Source organism: Rhyacophila brunnea, unplaced genomic scaffold (assembly GCF_057557595.1).
Source record: "Rhyacophila brunnea isolate RB1 unplaced genomic scaffold, BYU_Rbru_1.0 scaffold_13, whole genome shotgun sequence".
Taxonomy (NCBI): domain Eukaryota; kingdom Metazoa; phylum Arthropoda; class Insecta; order Trichoptera; family Rhyacophilidae; genus Rhyacophila; species Rhyacophila brunnea.
In genome coordinates, this window is record NW_028232785.1 from 6,359,678 (window position 1) to 6,380,716 (window position 21,039).

General features: G+C 35.1%; 1 protein-coding gene and 1 long non-coding RNA gene across 2 annotated transcripts; one reads left to right on the forward strand and one right to left on the reverse strand.

Annotated features, from left to right (window-relative positions):
• Positions 1 to 1,869: 1,869 nt before the first annotated feature.
• LOC147076277 (uncharacterized) lies at positions 1,870 to 9,065 on the reverse strand. The gene is made up of 3 exons (XM_085941687.1): positions 8,853 to 9,065; positions 7,784 to 7,909; positions 1,870 to 2,005 (listed from the first exon to the last, which is right to left on the reverse strand). The coding sequence occupies exons 1-3, from the start codon at positions 8,997 to 8,999 to the stop codon at positions 1,913 to 1,915; spliced, it is 366 nt and encodes a 121-aa protein (XP_085797813.1). The 5' UTR covers positions 9,000 to 9,065; the 3' UTR covers positions 1,870 to 1,912.
• A 2,192-nt stretch (positions 9,066 to 11,257) lies between these two features.
• LOC147076278 (uncharacterized) lies at positions 11,258 to 16,397 on the forward strand. Its single transcript, XR_015069727.1, has 3 exons — positions 11,258 to 11,467; positions 12,669 to 12,818; positions 15,175 to 16,397. It is a non-coding gene; the product is annotated as an uncharacterized LOC147076278 (long non-coding RNA).
• The last annotated feature ends 4,642 nt before the right edge of the window (positions 16,398 to 21,039 follow it).

Below are 21,039 nucleotides of genomic sequence, written 5' to 3' on the forward strand. Positions count from 1 at the left end.
TGATTTGACTGAGGCGAAACCTGGGTAGCAAAAAAACGACTCAAATGGAATACCTAGGTCAAAACTTAAATCCATTAGAATTTAGATTCAAATTCCATCAAATACCTTCGGTCGGTAGTATTAATGAATAAATATTAATACGTCAAAAGTGACAACATAAATACTATCAGCAGGATAAAAAGACGTCGTCACTAACACAAACACAGATTTTAACATCACTAAACAAACCAACCCGCATCTCACCACACTCGGTTTTAATCGAGCGTATCACGAGGCCCTACGTTTGCATGTAAAGCGTCAGCAGTTTTCCGCACTGGTAATGTCTCAGGAGCAGATACCTAAGACTCAAGAGCTTTGACTGATTTTAATGATGTTACTTTAATACAAAGTGTCGTGGTAGAGAAAGGCACGGAGTATTAAGATAAAGAATTATAACAAAAACAATGACATTTATATGTAGAGATCTTCACGCCTGCAGTACAATGGAAGAAAATTTCCTTTTGTGGCGACCAGGTTATACGGCCCGATGAGTCCAAAAGCTAGTTGATACGACTTGAGCATCTCTTCCCTTTCGGAACTTTCGGACATTCAGAGAGGGTGTTTTTTCTCAAGTAGATGTCGGTCGGGTGACAAGTCCAAGCTCAAAGAGGTTGGCAGCGAACCCACCATAGCCTGTCAAAAATTGACTGGTGTAGTGATCAGGAGTCAACTTAGTTATCTCTAATCGCCATTGTACGTTAGGAAAGAACAAAGTTTTGTGCCGTTATCACCAGGGTGAAACACATCAGTTTTATTACACCATTTTTTGATAAATATTTCATCGAAGTTTAAACAGTTTAAATCTTTTACAGCTGAATGAGTTCTTTTATGCAATTTCAAATGAGCAGATTGTCTACATACAAAATTGCATTGATCACATTTAAATGCCTGAATGAATCATTTCATGTAATTGTATACTACCGGATTGTCTACATGAATAATTGCATTAGGCTCATTTAAATGGTTATTTAGTAGAATGAACGATCTGGTGCAATTTCATTTTATAAAGTGTTATACACGAGTAATCACATTGACTACATTTGAAAGGCTTTTCGCCAGAATGAGTCATTCTGTGTGTTTTCATATTACAAAATTGTATACACGAGTAATTAAATTGATCACATTTAAATGGTTTTTCATCAGAATGCGTCATTTTATGTAATTTCATTTTGCCCGATGTTAAGCATGAGTGATCACATTGATCACATTTAAATCGTCTCTCACCAGTATGAATTATTTTGTGTAATTTGACCTCCTTAGCTTTTATAGACGAGTAATCACACTGGTCACACTTAAATATTTTTTTGCCAGAATGTGATACATTGTGTTTCCTCATAGAACCAGCGTGTATACATGAGTAGTTGCATTGTCCACATTTTAATGGTTTATCACCGGAATGAGTCATTTTGTGTAATTTCATCTTATTAGATTCTCTAGAAGAGTAATCGCACTTATCACATTTAAAAGGCTTTTCACCGGAGTGAGTCATTTGATGCAACTTTAACTTATTAGATGTTATATACGAGTAATTGTAATGATCACATTTAAATGGTTTTTTACCAGAATGAATCATTTTGTGTAGTTTCATATCACGAGACCGAATGCTGAGGTAATTACATTCATTACATTTAAACAGACTTACACTTTTGTTACCTATTGCTTTTATATGAAACGATTTGTGAAGCTTCATTATGTCTATGGATGCAAAATAATCATAACAAATAGAGCATACAGAATTTTGGGTATAGAAAGTCATTTTTTGTAATTTTATAACAGCGACTAATACTTGGGTGACTGAGGAGGTAGGTTGATTATGACGATTGTTAACAGTGCGATATATCTCAAGATCATTCTTAATATCCTATTCGTTAATTTATATTTCGTCATATAGTTCTTTTATTTCAGATTCTCTCTCTGATGATTCTAAACTCGTTGTGTGTGCCAATGCAGAGGTGGCAGGAGTAAACTGAAAAAAAAACACTGTTAATAATTAAACGAATCACAAAAATATGATTATTACAATGTTAAGAGCGAATAAATAGAAAGAATAGGTATGTTATATCCGTAGTTACACCTGGAACTTTATTAAGTACTGTCATTTCCCTCCATTTTCGTAAGTGAAAACACTCTGTCACTTTGCTTCGTTGTATGAATTTTCATCTGGATTTAGGACTTGGCGGTGGACAAATAACACACCGGAATTGTGGTGGAAACGGCAAGGTATATTTACGTTAATATATTCTTGGTTACATTTTTATACAAATTCTTTTCAATTTAATTTTGACGGATAACGAGGTAAACACTGCTTACTGCGTTGCTGTCAAAAATGCTTCTCCCGCGCTAAAATAAATGACCGCTTACGAGTCGTACAAATGCGGCGTTGCCATTCATATTTTTTTAACGGCATTCAGACAATGTTGCCGGTCAGATATTTAACACTATTTAATTATTTTCGCAATCAACCCTTACTATTTGTTATTAATATCGATTTGGGCCTCTCCAGATTCACAGAGACATCCCCAAATGGGGACCATTTGGGAATGTGACAGTAGGTACCTGTATTATTACAGATTATAAAGAGTGCAGGAAGGCGAAACTCGATTACAAGAAATCAGTTGATCTTGTACAAAATCCTAATAAGCTCTTGGTTCCCATGCATATTTTATCAAAGCAACTTAACGGGGGACATGTTCAGCGTACGTCAAAATGGAGCTTCTATGCTATTTTCAAAGCATGATCCTGGATATTCCTTAAACGTTGTAGATAATCTATTTACATAATTTTGAAGCTTTATTATACTTTATATTTATTTTATGTAAATGTTTATCACATTTGAATGTTCAAAGACATAGCTTATAATCAGTATCTTTAAATGTGCAAATCTTGCCCATTTTTTGAATAATAAAATGCCTAATTCTTGTCAAATTTGGTATCACAGAGATTATCAATATATTTTTTTATTGTAAATATTTCACTATAATAATATGTCAACATAAATTTTACTAATGGTTTTATAAATGCTTTTAAAAATTAATAAATATAAAAAACCTTAACACCACTTCACATGGACGTACTGAAATATGACTATATTCTAAAACATTAGAGTGAGATGTTTAAAAGAATACTATTTTAGGTAATACAAATACTTTATCACATTAATCATATCATGCTTTGAAAAAATCGCATAAAAGTTCCATTTTGACGTACGATGAGCATGTGGGCCGTTAATACGAACTATATAATTCACAGATATCCTGTATATTATTCTGGGTTAGACAGGGTGTCTGCACAGCGACACAATTGTATATTACATTAATGTTTCCCTATCAAATAAAAGATACAATAAAACTCAGAAAATGTTCGTCTATCTATAAAATAATTATTTATCTATTATGGTTTGATTAAGGCAAAGGCGGGTAAATGAATTTTAAAACCGAACCAGCACCATCTGCAATTATGTGTATTCTATTTAAATTAATGAAAACAAAGAAGGATGACTGATAAAGTTTAGTGTGTAGTATTTATGTCGGAACTCCACAGCTTACCTCCACCCTTTGCCACTGTTATATAGCATATATTTCATACACTTTGTCGATTAACAGATGATAACATAAAACACTGAAAATATATTGAATACACATAATTTGAAAACATCTCATGCATCAGATGAAAAATACACTAAATGAAACGAACTACTAGTTAAAAATGTCGTAATTAACTAAGATGTGCGTAGTTTAATTGGAAAAACATACTGGCGTGAATCTAGCAGATACAGATTTAAGTCCCGTCGAGTGTCGTATATTTTCTAGTGTCTATATGCATGAGATGTTTTCAAATTATGTATATTCAGTATATAGACTGTTACATTCTTAAATCTTGTGTGTTATTCGTTAAATAAAAGAAATACGTAGTTTGTTAAAAATATATTAATACCTGGGGGCGGCAGGTTATATTATGAAAGTATGGTGAAGCAGGCTGGTATGGTGAGGCGGGCTAGTAATCAAGTTGCGGCAAAATTTCCACGTTAAAATTATATTATATGTGTACGTTCACCGCCATCTTTAGATTAATAAGGTCTGAAGATTTCTTTTCGCACATGCAACGAGTGGTTTACTGTTCAGCTGTCAAAATCAGATCTCAGATTGCTTGTCATATTGATTCGCCCTTAATCGTTTCAAATTGAATTATAAAAAAAATCTCAAATCAAATATATTACCTATCAGTGTTATTTATAATATTATATACATTCCTGTATCTCGGATCCAGCCTAAATACCCAAAATAAGACAGCAGAGGAGATAAAAATCCGCCTTATCTCCGGGAATAAATGCTAACATGCCTGCAAGCGACTGGTGGGGTCGAAAATTCTAGGCCGAAGAAGTAAACTTCTAATATATAAAACAATTATAAGGCCAGTGGTCACTTACGGCTGTGAGACTTGGTGCTTAACTCAAAATGAGGAAAACGAATTAGCTGTCTTCGAGCGCAAAATACTCCGCAAAATCTTTGGACCCACGTTGGAAAATGGGAACTACAGAATAAAAATGAACCATGAATTGGAATAGCTGATTGAACAGCAAACAATCATAAGGTACTGTAAGTTCCAAAGACTACGATGGGCGGGACATGTGGAGAGAATGCCTGAAGTTAGAGCGCCAAGGATCATGACGAAGTGGCTACCCCAACGGAAGAACCCAGAGGCCGTCCAAGAAGGAGATGGGCTGACGCCGTAGAAGTGGACTGGCTTCATATAGGAAGATCCGGTAACTGGAGAAGTGTGGCGAGAGACTGGAGTGAGTGGAGAGCGGTTGTGGAGGAGGCCAAATCCCACCCCGGGATGTAGCGCCGTGGAAGAAGATATACATTCCTGTTGTTCATCAGCTGCCTAGTCAGACCAGTCCTTCACACAAAAACCAGTGGTAATATCGATTTCCAAAAAATATGTAACATTGATCTATGCATAACATTAATTATACAAGGTGTGTTAATGATAGTGTATTATTAATCATAATGTACGCAGATGATTTGGTGGTGCTCGGAGAATCTGAAGAAGAAGTCAGAGATATTTTCACTCCTCTGGAGGACACAGCGAAAAGGTTGAATCTACGAGTAAATGTGGGAAAGACCAAGTATTTGAAAATGACAAGAGGCATTGAACCCTCTGGAAACATTGGAATAAGAAACTCCTCGTTCGAGAGAACCTCTCTCTTCAAGTACTTGGGCTCCAACATTACCTCTAAAAATGAAATGTCCCTAGAGCTCTCTGACCGACTGAGAAGTGGAAATGCAGCGTACTTCGCGCTGAGTCGTCTGTTCAGGTCCAAAATGCTGTCCATCAAAACGAAATTCCGGGTGTATAACGTGGTCATCAAGCCAATCGTCATGTATGGATGTGAAACGTGGGGTTTAACAGAAAAACAAGAAAAGGCGCTCCAAGTGTTTGAAAACAGAATCCTCCGGAGAATACTTGGACCCGTCAATGAGAACCACCGGTGGCGCATCCGCACAAACGCTGAGCTCTTCGACCGATACCAACCTAGAATCACTAATATTCTGAGGTCAAGAAGGCTCAGATGGGCGGGCCACGTTGTACGATCTGAACGATCTAGAACTCTCTATAGGATTTACAAAGGCACACCAGCTGGCACTCGACCTCTTGGCCGCCCTCGACGGAGATGGGCGGACAACATTCAAAGGGATGCGGAAAGGCTGGGGATAGTCAACTGGGAAGAGAGAGCGCTGGACAGAGATGCCTGGAAAAACGTTGTGCAGTCGGCCATGGACCTGAACGGCCCCTAGCGCCAGTTTAATAATAATAATAATAATAATAATAATTGAACATTATATTATTTAGAAGAACACTAACTGAGAGAGTATATCACAACCAATAGAAAAAACTTTTTTGAAAAAAGTAAGCCAACCGGTCGGGAATCGAACCCGGCATCTCCAACGGGTAAACGCCCCAAACTAGTCGCATTCAGCCATTATGCTACGGAAGACATACTAATGACGATAAATATTTAAGCTATTGGCTATTAAATACCTACCACTCAGCGCTCTTCGAAATCATGTTACTTCGGCAATCGATTTTTGTTTATTAAATCAAAGTAGGTAGTTATTTTACTATTACAACGATTACTAACCGACGTCTAGGAATTTCTCCAATATTTTTTAAGCAACTTCTTGTACTTGCTAATAATTTTTAATTAACTATTTCTTTTATTCAAACGAATAATTCACAAGATTTAAGAATATATCATTCTGATTATTGAACATTATATTATTTAGAAGAACACTAACTGAGAGAGTATATCACAACCAATAGAAAAAACTTTTTTGAAAAAAGTAAGCCAACCGGTCGGGAATCGAACCCGGCATCTCCAACGGGTAAACGCCCCAAACTAGTCGCATTCAGCCATTATGCTACGGAAGACATACTAATGACGATAAATATTTAAGCTATTGGCTATTAAATACCTACCACTCAGCGCTCTTCGAAATCATGTTACTTCGGCAATCGATTTTTGTTTAATGTTTAATGTAATTCAATAATCAGAATGATATATTCTTAAATCTTGTGAATTATTCGTTTGAATAAAAGAAATAGTTAATTAAAAATTATTAGCAAGTACAAGAAGTTGCTTAAAAAATATTGGAGAAATTCCTAGACGTCGGTTAGTAATCGTTGTAATAGTAAAATAACTACCTACTTTGATTTAATAAACAAAAATCGATTGCCGAAGTAACATGATTTCGAAGAGCGCTGAGTGGTAGGTATTTAATAGCCAATAGCTTAAATATTTATCGTCATTAGTATGTCTTCCGTAGCATAATGGCTGAATGCGACTAGTTTGGGGCGTTTACCCGTTGGAGATGCCGGGTTCGATTCCCGACCGGTTGGCTTACTTTTTTCAAAAAAGTTTTTTCTATTGGTTGTGATATACTCTCTCAGTTAGTGTTCTTCTAAATAATATAATGTTCAATAATCAGAATGATATATACTTAAATCTTGTGAATTATTCGTTTGAATAAAAGAAATAGTTAATTAATAATAATAATGTAATTACTTATCTATTCAAATCAAACCATTCCCTGTGTGAACACGACAGACGCGTCAGTATGATCACTCTATAGGACAATGGCAGTTCATACATAGAGAACAACGGAAGGGGCAGAAAAAGTAGGACCAGTCGTTGTGAATGTATCGGTTTTTTACTTGAGTCGGCAATGGTACGTTATAATGACCAAAGTAAATCCTCCGTGATGGCCTGAATTTTTTTTATCGCGTCGCTATTTCTCGTAAGTTGTCGGCTATTGTTGGTCTGATTCATTCAGTAGTATGAGGAAGCCGATTTATTGCCTCTCTTTTTATTTAATACCGCTATGATTAGCAGTGATGTCCTTAGACAAAATGCCGCCACATTTTGCATACAGTATTTTTAATCATCCTTTCATGACTCCAATATCTAAGAAATATGTTCTTCTGTAAAGATATGTTTAGTTTGAGATCGCAAAGGTTTAGGCATTATTAAATCGATAATCAATGACGGCGTGACGCTTCCATACAGACTAAAATCGTGGAACGGAGTGGTAGGTGGGACGCTCTGTAAGAGGAGGGTGCATCTTTAATTTCGACGACCAACGCAACTTCCGTACGTACCCCCACGGGACGTCACTGATGATTAATACTTATCAGTGCAGTATCACTGCATAATATTGCTAAAGTTTTATAGAGTATTATAAACCTGATTTACTGGTCCACGATCCAAACAACAGAAGCCAGGTTGTGGGTCTTCATATTTGATTTGGTGTATTGTTTCGTCAACATACTCAATCTCCGACTTTATAATGCGCAGCTCTGTCGGAGGTTTCTGAAATTAAAATAAATCTATTATTTATAAAGGGCGCATCCTACTGCCAGTATTGGTTACATCAGGTAGGAAAGTGCAGGATTTTGTCATGACCCTAGTCAGCGCCTTCCACTTTAAAAATACATTAGCAGAGAAAGTAGTATACCTAGAGATCCTTTGCACACAAAATTTAGATGCGAAAAAACCGAAAAGTAAAGCTTCATCAGCAATGACGTCCCGAGACAAAATGCCGTCTCCAGGCAGCGCCAAAATGCTGCCCCATTTTTGGTACAGTATTTTTTATCATCCTTTTATCTTTCCAATATCTAAGAAATATGTTGTAAGGGTGCATTACCAACAAATTATACTCATACCCACCGCTCAAAATGGAAATTTTACGAACCGGAGCGCTCGATATATTAACGAAAATATTAGCTACATATTATACTACTCGTATATTAATTGTATGTATACCTGCTTATGTATTTTATAAAAAAGAAGTGTGTTACATTTTTTTATTATATGACATATCTAGCTCAGACGGTCAAATTAATATACATAATTTGAAAACGTCCATTTCGAGCCCTGATTAAAACCTATAATTACATCCGTAATTCTACTATATATTTAAAAAAAAAATGCGTTAATTGCAGACCATGTGCTGGTCTATCCCGTCTTTGCAACCAGTTGCAACACGATGGTGTGGTGTGGTTGAAAGTGTCTAGCCTTTGCGCTTCTCTTGCACGGACCCGACAGAAAAAAAATATAGGTACTAATCAGTGGCGAAGGATGCTTGTTGAAGGTAGGTAAGCTGTGGTAGTCCTTGTTAGGACTTGTTTTCAATTATTTACCACAGAATGCCTCCACCCCTCGCCACTTGTCTACAAGAACTTTGAATTTAATAGCCTAAATCAGTTAAAGTTGACTAACTAACACACTAATAAAAAGGTTTCGATAAATTAACCTCGAATATGCTGATGACATCGTGAGCAGCCTCTTGTTTTATACAAATATTGGCCGCCGGGATGATTGGTTGCATTATTGGCGCATCGAAGCATTGTTGCCCTTCTGAATCAGCTTCAAATTCACATTGTTCACGTTTTACATCCATTTTACATAGGTATTCAAAGCAAAAATCGTTAAGAACACAACTTTATTATAGTGTGCCAAAATATGTACCTAGTTTGACAGCCGTGACAATAGATTTAAGGCCATAGACAAAATGTTTGGTGACACACCAGCAAATTCGCAGACCCAACTAGATTCAACGCTAAACAGTCTTCCCTCATTTATGTTGTTACTTTAAAACCTTTCAATGCTAATGGCAACGATTAGAGATAACACTTTTTAGAGAAGTACCTAGTACCTGTGTAACGAGTGTTGTTAATTATTGTATTTACTAATATATTGTAAGTATTATTATTTATGAATTTTTGTATTATTATCGTATAAAGCAGGGGGGGGCAAACTGCGGCCCGCGGGCCGCATGTGGCCCGCCGGGTATTTTTTTGCGGCCCGCCATCATTAATTGTACTTCTGATTACGAATAACTTTTTTATAATTTTTTAAGAAATATTGACAATAGATTAAAATTTGAAGAATTTGTTGTTTCGTAAATGTGTTATCTCAGTAGGTACGTCTTCCTTGCGTCTCGTCTCACACTATGTAACCAATATTTTCGACGTTGAACATCATGTGGCGAATTCTTCACTGAGCCTTTTTTAAAGAGGCACCTAGCGGAAAAATACGAAGCTTGCAATTTGAGACATTTTTTTGATAATTTACAATTTCAACTGTATTAATATATAAATATGTATCTGAAAACATTAAAAATAAAAATATTTTTTATTTTAAGTCAAAGACAAACTTACAATTGTAAAAAATGTAATAAAATGTGAATTTGTTCTATCGGTCCGCACCCTATTATTACATATATTTTATGGTCATATTTATTATTAAAATTTAGTTTATTAAGTTTTCTAAGCATCACCTAAGCGATTTTTGACAAATTCATAGTTTTAATATTTTTTATATGTATTTTAAAAAACATCGATTTTTATAAAAAATATAAATGTGTATAACTTGAAATCCTTTTTATTTATATTAATATAAATATTTTATTTATATTTATAAGAATAATTGATTTGATATAAATAAAAAGGATTTCAAGTTATACACATTTATATTTTTTATAAAAATCGATGTTTTTTAAAATAGATATAAAAAATATTAAAACTATGAATTAGTCAAAAATCGCTTAGGTGATGCTTAGAAAACTTAATAAACTAAATTTTAATAATAAATATGACCATAAAATATATGCAATAATAGGGTGCGGTCCGATAGAACAAATTCACATTTTATTACATTTTTTACAATTGTAAGTTTGCCTTTGACTTAAAATAAAAAATATTTTTATTTTTAATGTTTTCAGATACATATTTATTCATTAATACAGTTGAAATTGTAAATTATCAAAAAAATGTCTCAAATTGCAAGCTTCGTATTTTTCCGCTAGGTGCCTCTTTAAAAAAGGCTCAGTGAAGACTTCGCCTTTTGCAAGGAAAAAAAATATATGCCCATGATACGGACTGTAAGAAGTTTGCAGCGCAGTTCAATCAATTAAGATTGGGAGACTGCGATGGCTAGGTCATGTGCACTGTATGAATAATGCCAAGAGAGTGATGTCTAGCAATCCAATAGGGCGTAGAACAAGAGGCAGGCCAAAGATTCGCTGGTTGGATGGAGCTGCCAGTGACTGCCGTATTCTGCGGGTACCGAATTGGAAAGCGGCCACACTGGATAGGGACAGGTGGATGGAGCTGTTGGAGGAGGCCAGGGGCCTTATGTTAGAAGTTGCGAGTTGTAGTCGCCCGGTCGACATGACGTCATATGACATCATTGTGACGTACTACCGGAGTGGTAATAGCATTCGAGAAAATAACGCTAGTCAAATAATACTGGCGTTATTCATTGTCCCCATACACAAATAGGTGTTTCAGCATAATAATATCTTTGGTGAGCAGTGTGTGTTGGGCGGTTTTCCTCGAGGGTGTATTGACTCACGTCACAATTACGTCATGTCGTCGGATGACTTTATATCACCAGTTAAAACATAGGCCTGCAGGATCCACACCGGGTTGTCGTGCCCCTGATTTATAATAATACCTACCTATAGTAAATAGAGAATCTCAAACAAATTCAATCCATGCTAAAATATGCTATGAATAGGTACTATTGACATAAATTGTCATTTAAATTTTATTTTATTACTTAGGTAGGTAGGTATATTGACAGATTAATTAATTTACAATAAATAACTAACGATGTGTTGATTTCTGTTATTACCGACTGGCAATATTGTCCTTCACTTTGTCTATGGCAGACTAATCATTTACCTTATTTACTGAGCTCACGTTTAAACTATCTAATATGGACATAAAATGCGAATCCAGTGAATTGGAATCTGGCGCAAAAGGGCAGGAATGGTTTGATGTCCCAATAGTTCATTCAAACAGCCCGACTGCACCCACTTATATAAAGCAAGAGAATGCCGCTGATGTCAGTAGGATTTTTGAGGTTAGTTTTATTTTCATGACACTTATAGGATTGAGTTTATGGTAATTTGGTCAATATCGTCAGCAAGAGGTGACGCTTTTGAAATGTGGCACTGGCGGAGAATGTTTCGCAATCCATGAACGGCTAAATGTCTCTGTACTGGAAGAAGAGAAAATTCAAATTTTTTTAATTTTAGATGTCATGAACATAACAAATTATAAATTCAAAGCGTTCACGACATGACATAAAATAAGTGTCAACATTTTTTAAAATAAAACTACAAAGAAATGTGAGTTAATAATACAATAAGAAGGTCCCCCGTGAGTTCTGGCCACTAGGCTAGAGCCCTGTCACCCTCCTGTCATGAATTCGACACTATGTTCTATGTACCTACCCACCTACTGAAAGGCAGTAATTAAAACCATGTTAATTAATAATTGAAAAACACAGACTATTTGTTATTATTTGTAATAATTTTATAGGAAAGGGATGCCTTCATTTATATTAGATACGTACTGAATGCGAAATACTCTATGCGACAGTAACTTTTCAACAGTTTTTAAACTGATGTCCTTTATTTGTAATTATGACAACACAGACATGAACCCTCCAAAAAAAACCGCCCCGTACCACACTCGGTCTTAATCGAGCGTATCACGAAGTCAAACGTTTGGTGTAAAGCACTAGCAGTTTTTTTATGCTTAATATCGTATCAGGAGCAGATATCCAAGACTGACATCGCCACACTTTCGAATGAGCTTTGACTGAGTTTACTGAAATTTAAGAGAAAAAAAAATATCGTCTTTGTTCTGGCAGAACACACTAACTGGAGAATACTAGTTTTGAGTAATTTGACTTTGAAGTTGTTAAAATGTTTGAAATGGTCTATCATGTGAGTTAATTAAGTAATCGTAAGAAGGATGACTTTAAAATAAAGACTGTTTATTTATTAAGAAGGTTTCCAGACGGTAAAGTTTGAAATAAGGAACATTTTGGTATAACTAATTCAATACGTAATTTTTTCAAATTAGTGTCTTTTGCCAGAACAGTGACGATATATAATGACAAATATTCAAGTAAAGATCGGAGGTTTTTTTGTGAAAGAAAAATAAATCTAAAAGACTTGTCTAATCTACTTATTATAAAAAGCACAATGACCAACTTACAGTTAACCTTAAAACTGTGCTATAGTGTTCACCTCAATGTATTGTTTTTTTTAAAGAATCCCGAACCTATTATTCTGGCCAATATCAAATCGGAAACTCATTTTAAACATGTTGACATCAAGCAAGAGTTAACTGACGACCAAATAATCGATTATGATTATCCACTTCCTGGATGCTCCCATTCGGAAGACCGGCCATTAAAACAGGTACTGACAGACTATTTTAAATACTCTCTGTATAATAATGTACACTGTGTTCGCATGCGATCAAAATATATGAATGGATGAAGTATCGTCGCCAATCAACCAACACAGTAGAAAGGAAGTCAATGTCGCGTTTGGCCGTCGAGGTATTGATACGCCAAGACCCAAAGAGATTCCACCAGGGAACATAGAATTGATGGGAACTGAAATACCTAACGGGTGTTGAGTAACAGGCTACCGATCTTGTGTATGGAAGAATATGGGGCCATTGACCCTCATTGACCGCTGACGGCACAGCTGTTGTGCCCTCATTAGCAGGCCAATATATATAATTAGCATGTTATTTAAATGTGGTAATTGAATGCTCCGTGGCGAAACGGTGTAACGTGTAAAAAATACGTCATTCTAACCTTGTTCTGAACACTTCTCTCGGTTTATGCACTGACGCTCACTCAGTATTGGTGTATTTGAAGTTTGCAATACACACTATAGCACGTTTTTTAATGTGTATTTCATTTTCGTCGGACACTCACATATTTAAAACCCTGCTTTAAAATGCAGTGTATTTGGGTAGAGCCTATCTGAATTATATTAAAAATCTAGTCTGTGGGTTCGACTTTTCAAATTTTGAGAATTGATGTTCGCTTTTTTCGAGTACTACGTCACTCCTTGATGAATGATTCCTTTGCTATTATTTTATCATATATGTAGCAATCATAATTCAGCACTAAATGGGTGACACACTTCAATATGTATGTTTTGATGTCAAAACAAAACAATAGAGCGATAATGAAAGTCAGCATTTCCTCAATCATAACTAAATCAGTAGGGTCTGTCATGATTTTTTAATTGCGATAATATCTCTTGTAAATTATTATGTACTGCATTTGTATAAATTAAAAGGACAATCCATGAATCCTCAATCATTCATCGAGTCCGTCACTCGACGCACTACTATTATCACGAGCACTTCACTAGACATAGTCAATGGTGATTCCACTCGAATCTACTCTCTCAGTTCATTAATATAATCCAACTTTTAATCACATTGATCTCACTAGTACATCATTACCCGCGATAATAATCTAACTCTGACATCTCGATTCGGCGCCGAGACAACTGGGCGCCACGCAATTGAATGAGAATCGAAAATAAATAAATATTCGTTAATTATAGGTTCTAATATACTATACACCCACGATGGCCGCGCGGCTTAAGCGTTCGACTATAACGCCGTGGGTCCCAGGTTCGAATCCTGGGTCTGACAAGTACACATATTGTTTTTCAATTTTTGTATGAATCAGGATATGGACCTAGTAGGTTGAGCAAGTGGCTGACATCCATTTCTCGTAAAAAGCAAAATCTGTTAATACAAACCTCTACTCTGTCGAGGCCCATATAATCATACCAAGATCGGACATGGTCAAAAAAATATATAATATATTTTATATTATATTAACGTCTATTTATTTCATTAGACTGTGCGGTACCCAATTTTCCCATTTCCTTATTGTATAATAGTATTGTATAATTGTATGATATATATTTGTATAATATAATTATATATATATATGTATATATATACTAAATTGTATAATATATAGTCAATAAACTCTCTCCTCGAAACCTACAAGCAAAGACCCCTATTATCTCCTCCATCTAATTCATCGTCAAATATACATTTTAACATTTGTTTTATCCAAATTAATTTATATATAAGTACCTATTTCATTACCTATGTATATATTTTTCAGTGGCAAAGGGTGGAGGTAGGCTGTTAAGATCCACCATAAATAGTGCACATTACACTTTGTTAGACATGCATATTTGTTTTTATTGAAATAAGACTACAATTATTTACAGTCGGTGTAAGAAATCAATTAAACCCTGCCAAACCAAACCATAATAGTTTTGGTGTATTTTGGCCAATGCGACAAAATTGTGCTCACTTTTTCATCCATGCTTATTTGTTTTTGTTGGATTAAGGATACATATTGTTGGTTCATTTTTTTAAATGCATAAAGCCCTGCCTAAACCAAACTATCATAGAAAAGAAATATTATTCTATCTATAAAATATCCAAAGTAATGTATGATTTAATTGTATAATTTTCGATATTTTCTAGATAGACGAGTATTTTTTGATTATTATATTTTATGGCTTGGTTTTCGCAGGGTTTAATTAAAATTTAAAAACTAACAACACCATCTGTAAATTGTGTTCTTATTTCATTGAAAACTAATACGTATGACTGAAAAAGTTTAATGTGCACTATTTATGGTAGATCTTAACAGCCTACATCCACCCTTCGCCACTGATATTTTCAATAGTAAAATTGATTGATTTTTGTCTTCTTTAGGGAGCTAGCACAATATTGGCTAATGCTAAGAATCTCAAATCGATCTGTTCTGTGGCAAAAATAGTACAACCTTGTAATGACATACATATTGATGAACAAGACATTAAAAGGGAACGTGAAGATTATAATGGAGCGTTGACACACGTCCGCAGTACTGTTAAACATAATGTGAATCAGTCTAAAACCGATGTAGTAGCAATGATACAGTTGGAAAGGAAACATTTTCATGATACAAATTTTGCCTGTAATATTTGTTTTAATTTTTTTGCATCGTTAAATTTACTGAAGCTTCACAAAGAGTTGCATGACAAACCATTGAACAAAATCTCTAATTTAGGTAGTGAAAAACCGTTTAAATGTGATAACTGTAACTACTCCTGCATAAAACCCTCTACAATGAAACTACACAAAATGAGTCATTCCGGTGAAAAGCGGTTTAAATGTGAAAAATGTAATTTCTCATGTATCCAATCTACTAATATGAAAACACACAAGATGATTCATTCTGGCGAAAAACCATTTAAATGTGATACATGTAATTTCTCCAGTATATCATCTGGTAGCATGAAAAGACATAAAATGACACATTCTGGAGAAAAACGATATAAATGTGACGTGTGTAATTTATCATGTATACAATCCGGTGATATGAAAAAACATAAAATGACACATTCCGGTGAGAAACCATTTAAATGTGACAAATGCAATTACTCGTGTATAACATCCGTTAATATGAGAACACATAAAATGACTCATTCTGGTGAAAAGCCATTTATATGTGATAAATGCGATTTCTCATGCATAACATCTGGTAACATGAAAAGACATAAAATGACACATTCCGGTGAGAAACCATTTAAATGTGACAAATGCAATTACTCGTGTATAACATCCGTTAAAATGAGAACACATAAAATGACTCATTCTGGTGAAAAGCCATTTATATGTGATAAATGCGATTTCTCATGCATAACATCTGGTAACATGAAAAGACATAAAATGACTCATTCTGGTAAAAATAAGAAATGATGGCATGATAATAATTTGTTATTACCATTTGTAAAATTTACTCATTATGTTTTCCATTATTTTTGATGCAGTCAGTATTAACAGAGTTCTTATTGTTAAATGCTAAATTAGTAAAATAACTTGTCTGGGTCTAAACATGAATGTAGAAAATACAAATAAACTTATAAATTACAAATCAAAATATATTTATTTTGAAGAAATATGACTATTATTTGAATTCCCCTCCTTTACAACCACATTATTATAATAGTGGCGTGAAGGTTCTCCTGGTAGAGAGTCCTGGTATCTTGGAGGATGAGAGAGAGGCATCGAGGATGGTCACGTTATATTAGGGAGAAATTGATAACACGGATGTTTGATATGATAACTTATTTATTCATCCAAAACACAGGTGCTAAAACACATTAAACTGGCGTGGATTATGCGTGTAAGTTATTTAAGGGCACGAAAAATTTAATTGGTTTGCACTATACTTTAATTTTCACATCACATGGTTGGGTTTACACAATATTCGCGGTAACGCACTTGTACGGCATGGAATCAAGCATTCGCCCGTCACGCCGCGCGGGCGCACGGACGGGTGTTTATGTCTCCTCTGATGTTTTTATCGATACGAACTTTAAAATATCTAAAAATCCTAAGGGCACTTTCACGCTCGGAAGGCGCGGGGGGAGACTTACAATTTTTTGAAATTATGAACGGTAAATGCGGCCAAAGCATTAAAGGTTGAATGTATTTTCTAAGAAAGGCGTTTAGGTACGCAGCGCTGTGTGAGAGAACGCTGTCAAAATGCGTGTTCGTTTGCGAAATATTTATTTAGTGATATTTATCGGGGATAAAATATTTATGTTGTTTTTAAATTTGTGGTTAGATTACTGATTTGGAATTTGAAACGTTTTCGTGCTAGGGTTTTCACTTGGTAATAATAATATGTATATTACATAAATGCGGCTCTCTGGTACCTTTGTTATCCTGTTTCCTTGACGATTTGGCCCTTCTCACTTGATAAACTGCCGACCACTGCACTATGCGACTCAAATGTATTTTACCACCGCTATCTTCAATGATCTAACTTATTCAGTCAAATAAAAATAATGTACCTACCTAGATAGATAGTAGATTTTCTTTAACAATATTAGTCATTGAATAGGTATATATGAATACGTGTATTAAATAAGGCTCTAAGTACCAAAAAGTAGTATTGCCTGTAGTTACAAAATACCGAGTCATTGAAGTAAAATTTCATGAAGCAGACCTTTTGAAAAATGTAGTTTTACAGTGTGAAGCATCACGGCAGCTTCTATAATTTTAGGAATTAAGAACTCGCAAGTGTCAACACACCATCGTTAGCTATTTTATATTGAATGCCGTTGACCACTGCAGTGCTACTTACACCATTATAAATAAAACACGCTAACGGACTTACAACGCCGACAGGTTTAATTATTTTGCTGTATTTTTTTGACTTGCTTGAGGCACTTAGACTATAGTTGAAGTTATTGGCGTTGGTATGTAGAACATTTTTCTATATAAATGTTAGTTTATATGTTTTTGTTACTTAGCGCCTTAATTAATACACGTATTCATATTATGTAAGCAGTGAAAAGGTTTTTTTATTTATTTAGTCTACCTACACATACAAACATAAACGAAGGAAGAGATTATTTTTAAATAATTTTCTTAAAAAGATTAGGTGCCTATGTATTTATGTACCTACCTAGTTTGGCAATGTTCGTGTTGTGTACCTATTTTAATATTATTTTCAATTCGTAAGTAAAGTAGGTGGTTGAGCTTTTTAAGTGGACTATAATTATTTTAAGGGATGATGAGGAGGTCGGATCTAGGGGCGGGGGCAATGGAACAGAATGCCAGACACTGACCTTTGTGATGATGTTTGATAGCTCCGTGGTCTGGTTTCAACTGTCACTCGGGCGGTATCGTTGTTTTGGGTCACCCGGTTCGTAAACTCCCGCACTTTGTGACACAGTTTTATGGATTATAGGTGAGGTTGTATGAATGATGATGATAGTTTATGAAAGAAGTGAATATGAATGTATCTATTGAGTCAATCACTTAAGCGACGGAAAGCTATTAGAAGCCAGCACGCGTCCACTGTCGAGATGCAACTGAATGTCTCTTTGCAACACGGTCTCTCATTACGCATAATTGCTTATACATTGTCTGGTGACAATAACACTAGGGATTAGGAGGTGGGTGAGGAGATAAGGAGTTGAATGGGAATATAAATGGCCCAACTAGTAGGTAAGTAAGTGTAAGTAGGTAAGTACCTACCTACCCAATGTTTTTTGAGCTTTAAAGAAAAAACTAATGAAGACATTATAATGTACATACACACATACCATAATATATAATAAGCGTGAAGTTCGATAGTTTTTGCAGAAAATATGACATTTTTAGAGCGACACCGAGCGAGAGAAAACGATGTAATTGGCTTCATGTAAGAGCAGACGGAAATAACAACGGCATCAATGATATTAATTATTACATTTTACCCTACAAGCAACGTATCTATGTATTCCATACACAAGGCTGCTATCGAGCGTAGTTTATCATATGTATTTATATTGAGGTGGTTAATTAATAATTATTGTTACAATAAGTTAAAAAGTGCTATGTTTTAACAGCACTCCTCTTGGCTTCGTTAACTTTTAGAGCGAGATAGACAGTTTTTACAGTTTAGGCGGCTAACTTATTGTAACTAAAATTATTATTATAATGCTTCAATACATACATATGATAAACTATCCTCGATAGTCGGCGATAGCAGCCTTGTGTATGGAATAGATGCGCATATTATGTAATTTGTGCGCAGTAGATGAAATTGCAATCTGAACTGGAGCACCCGATAATTTTCAAGAATATTAACATAGGTACCTAAGTAGTCATCTAATTATAACGTTTAGTTTATAAAAACATCTGTGTTAGATTTTTAGTAATTATGGCCTATGTAGATCAAATAACAGTATTTTTTTTCCACGAGACGGAAGGATAATTTTAGGGATTTCATAAACCGGAACAGCGCCTGGTCATTTCGAGCCCTGCATGGGTATGCGGCATGCTTATTTAAATAGGTAGGTAGTTAAATACATTTTATTGTAGGTGTAGTAGTGTTGTTGATGATTTTATTACCTACCAAATACCTTAATATCATCATCAGGGGCGCGACAACCCGGTGTGGGTCCTGGCCACCTCCAACTGTCCCTATCCAGTGTTGCCGCTTTTCAATTCGGTACCCCCAGAATACGGCAGTCACTGGCAGCTCCATCCAACCAGCGAATCTTTGGCCAGCCTCTTCTACGCCCTATTGGATTGCTGGACATCACTCTCTTTGCCGGTTCATTTTCATGCATACGGTGCACATGTCCTAGCCATCGCAGTCTCCCAATCTTAATTGATTGAACTGCGCAGCAATCTTCGTACAGCCCGTAGAACTCAGCATTACTGAGCAATAAATCATTTAGACTAAACATTAGGTTGTAATCTAGGGGCAGCAGGTATATAAAAGTACGGTGAAGCTGGCTAGTATTGTGAAAAAGTATGGTGAGGCGGGCTGGTAATCAAGTTAACATTATATTATATGGGTACGTTATAATGACCAAAGTAAATTCTCCGTGATGCCCTGGATTTTTTTTATCGCCTCGGTATTTCTCGTAAGTTGTCGGCTATTGTTGCTCTGCTTCATTCGGTTGTATGAGAAAGCCTATTCTTTGCCCCCCTTTTTATTTAAGTAATACCTCTATGGTTGTAGCAAACAAGCAAAACAACACTTTACAGGTATATAATATTTACGAATAATACTGTCAAAAATGAAAATAATTGTCGGCCGTGACGTGTGCATTGTTATACCTATTGATTCATAATCTTACCTTATAGATATCTTAATAATCTTATGTGACCTATTAATACACTAGGTCCATTTACCTGGAACACCCAATGTTAAAACTCCAACTTTTTTTGCGTGCATTTGTTTGTGCATCGTTAGTGCACGTTTGTGCACGATTTTTTTTCGTTTGTGCACCTATAATAACCGAAAAATTCCAATTTCAAATTGGGTGTTCCAGCTAAACGTTGGGTCACCCAATGTTGAAATTTCAACTTTTTTCGAGTGCATTCGTTTGTGCATCGTTAGTGCACGTTTGTGCACGCGTTTTTTTCGTTTGTGCACGCACATTAAGGGGGTTATTCGCATTTCAATTTGGGTGACCCAGCTAAATGCTGGATACTTGTGTCACTAAACATGTGTTTTTCCTTAAATTTAAATTGTAAACACTTGTGCGTTGGTAGTGAACGTCAGTGCACGATTTTGTTTTGCTTTTTCACGTATATTCAGCGCGCTATTTAATTTTAAAGTTTGTATGCAAAACCTGACTGGGTGGGTTTAAAAAAATATTTTGTAGAGAAATATCTTGTTGCATAGCTAGTGCGCAATTCTGCATACTTTTTTATTTTTTTTCTCATATAGTGCGTGAGTTATTCGATATGAAATATTTGATGAACGTTAAGTAGAATCACCCAATAAACTTTTTTAACTTTTTATTAGGTCATCAATTTGTCTATTCTTGGCTTACGTTTGTGCACGTCCTTTTTTTGTTTTATCGATTATATTGTGAGAGATATAATTTTTTAAAATTTAGTGACTTGATACTTGAACCATTAAATTTGCCTTAAAAAAATTTTGTTTAGTGCATCCGATTAAGTTTATTAGATTATTAGATATTATATAGAACAAACTCGTGAAAAATCTTATAAATGCAATGTATGTTCATTTGGATGCTCGCGACGGAGTAATCTTCAAGCATATGTAAAGAAATAAAA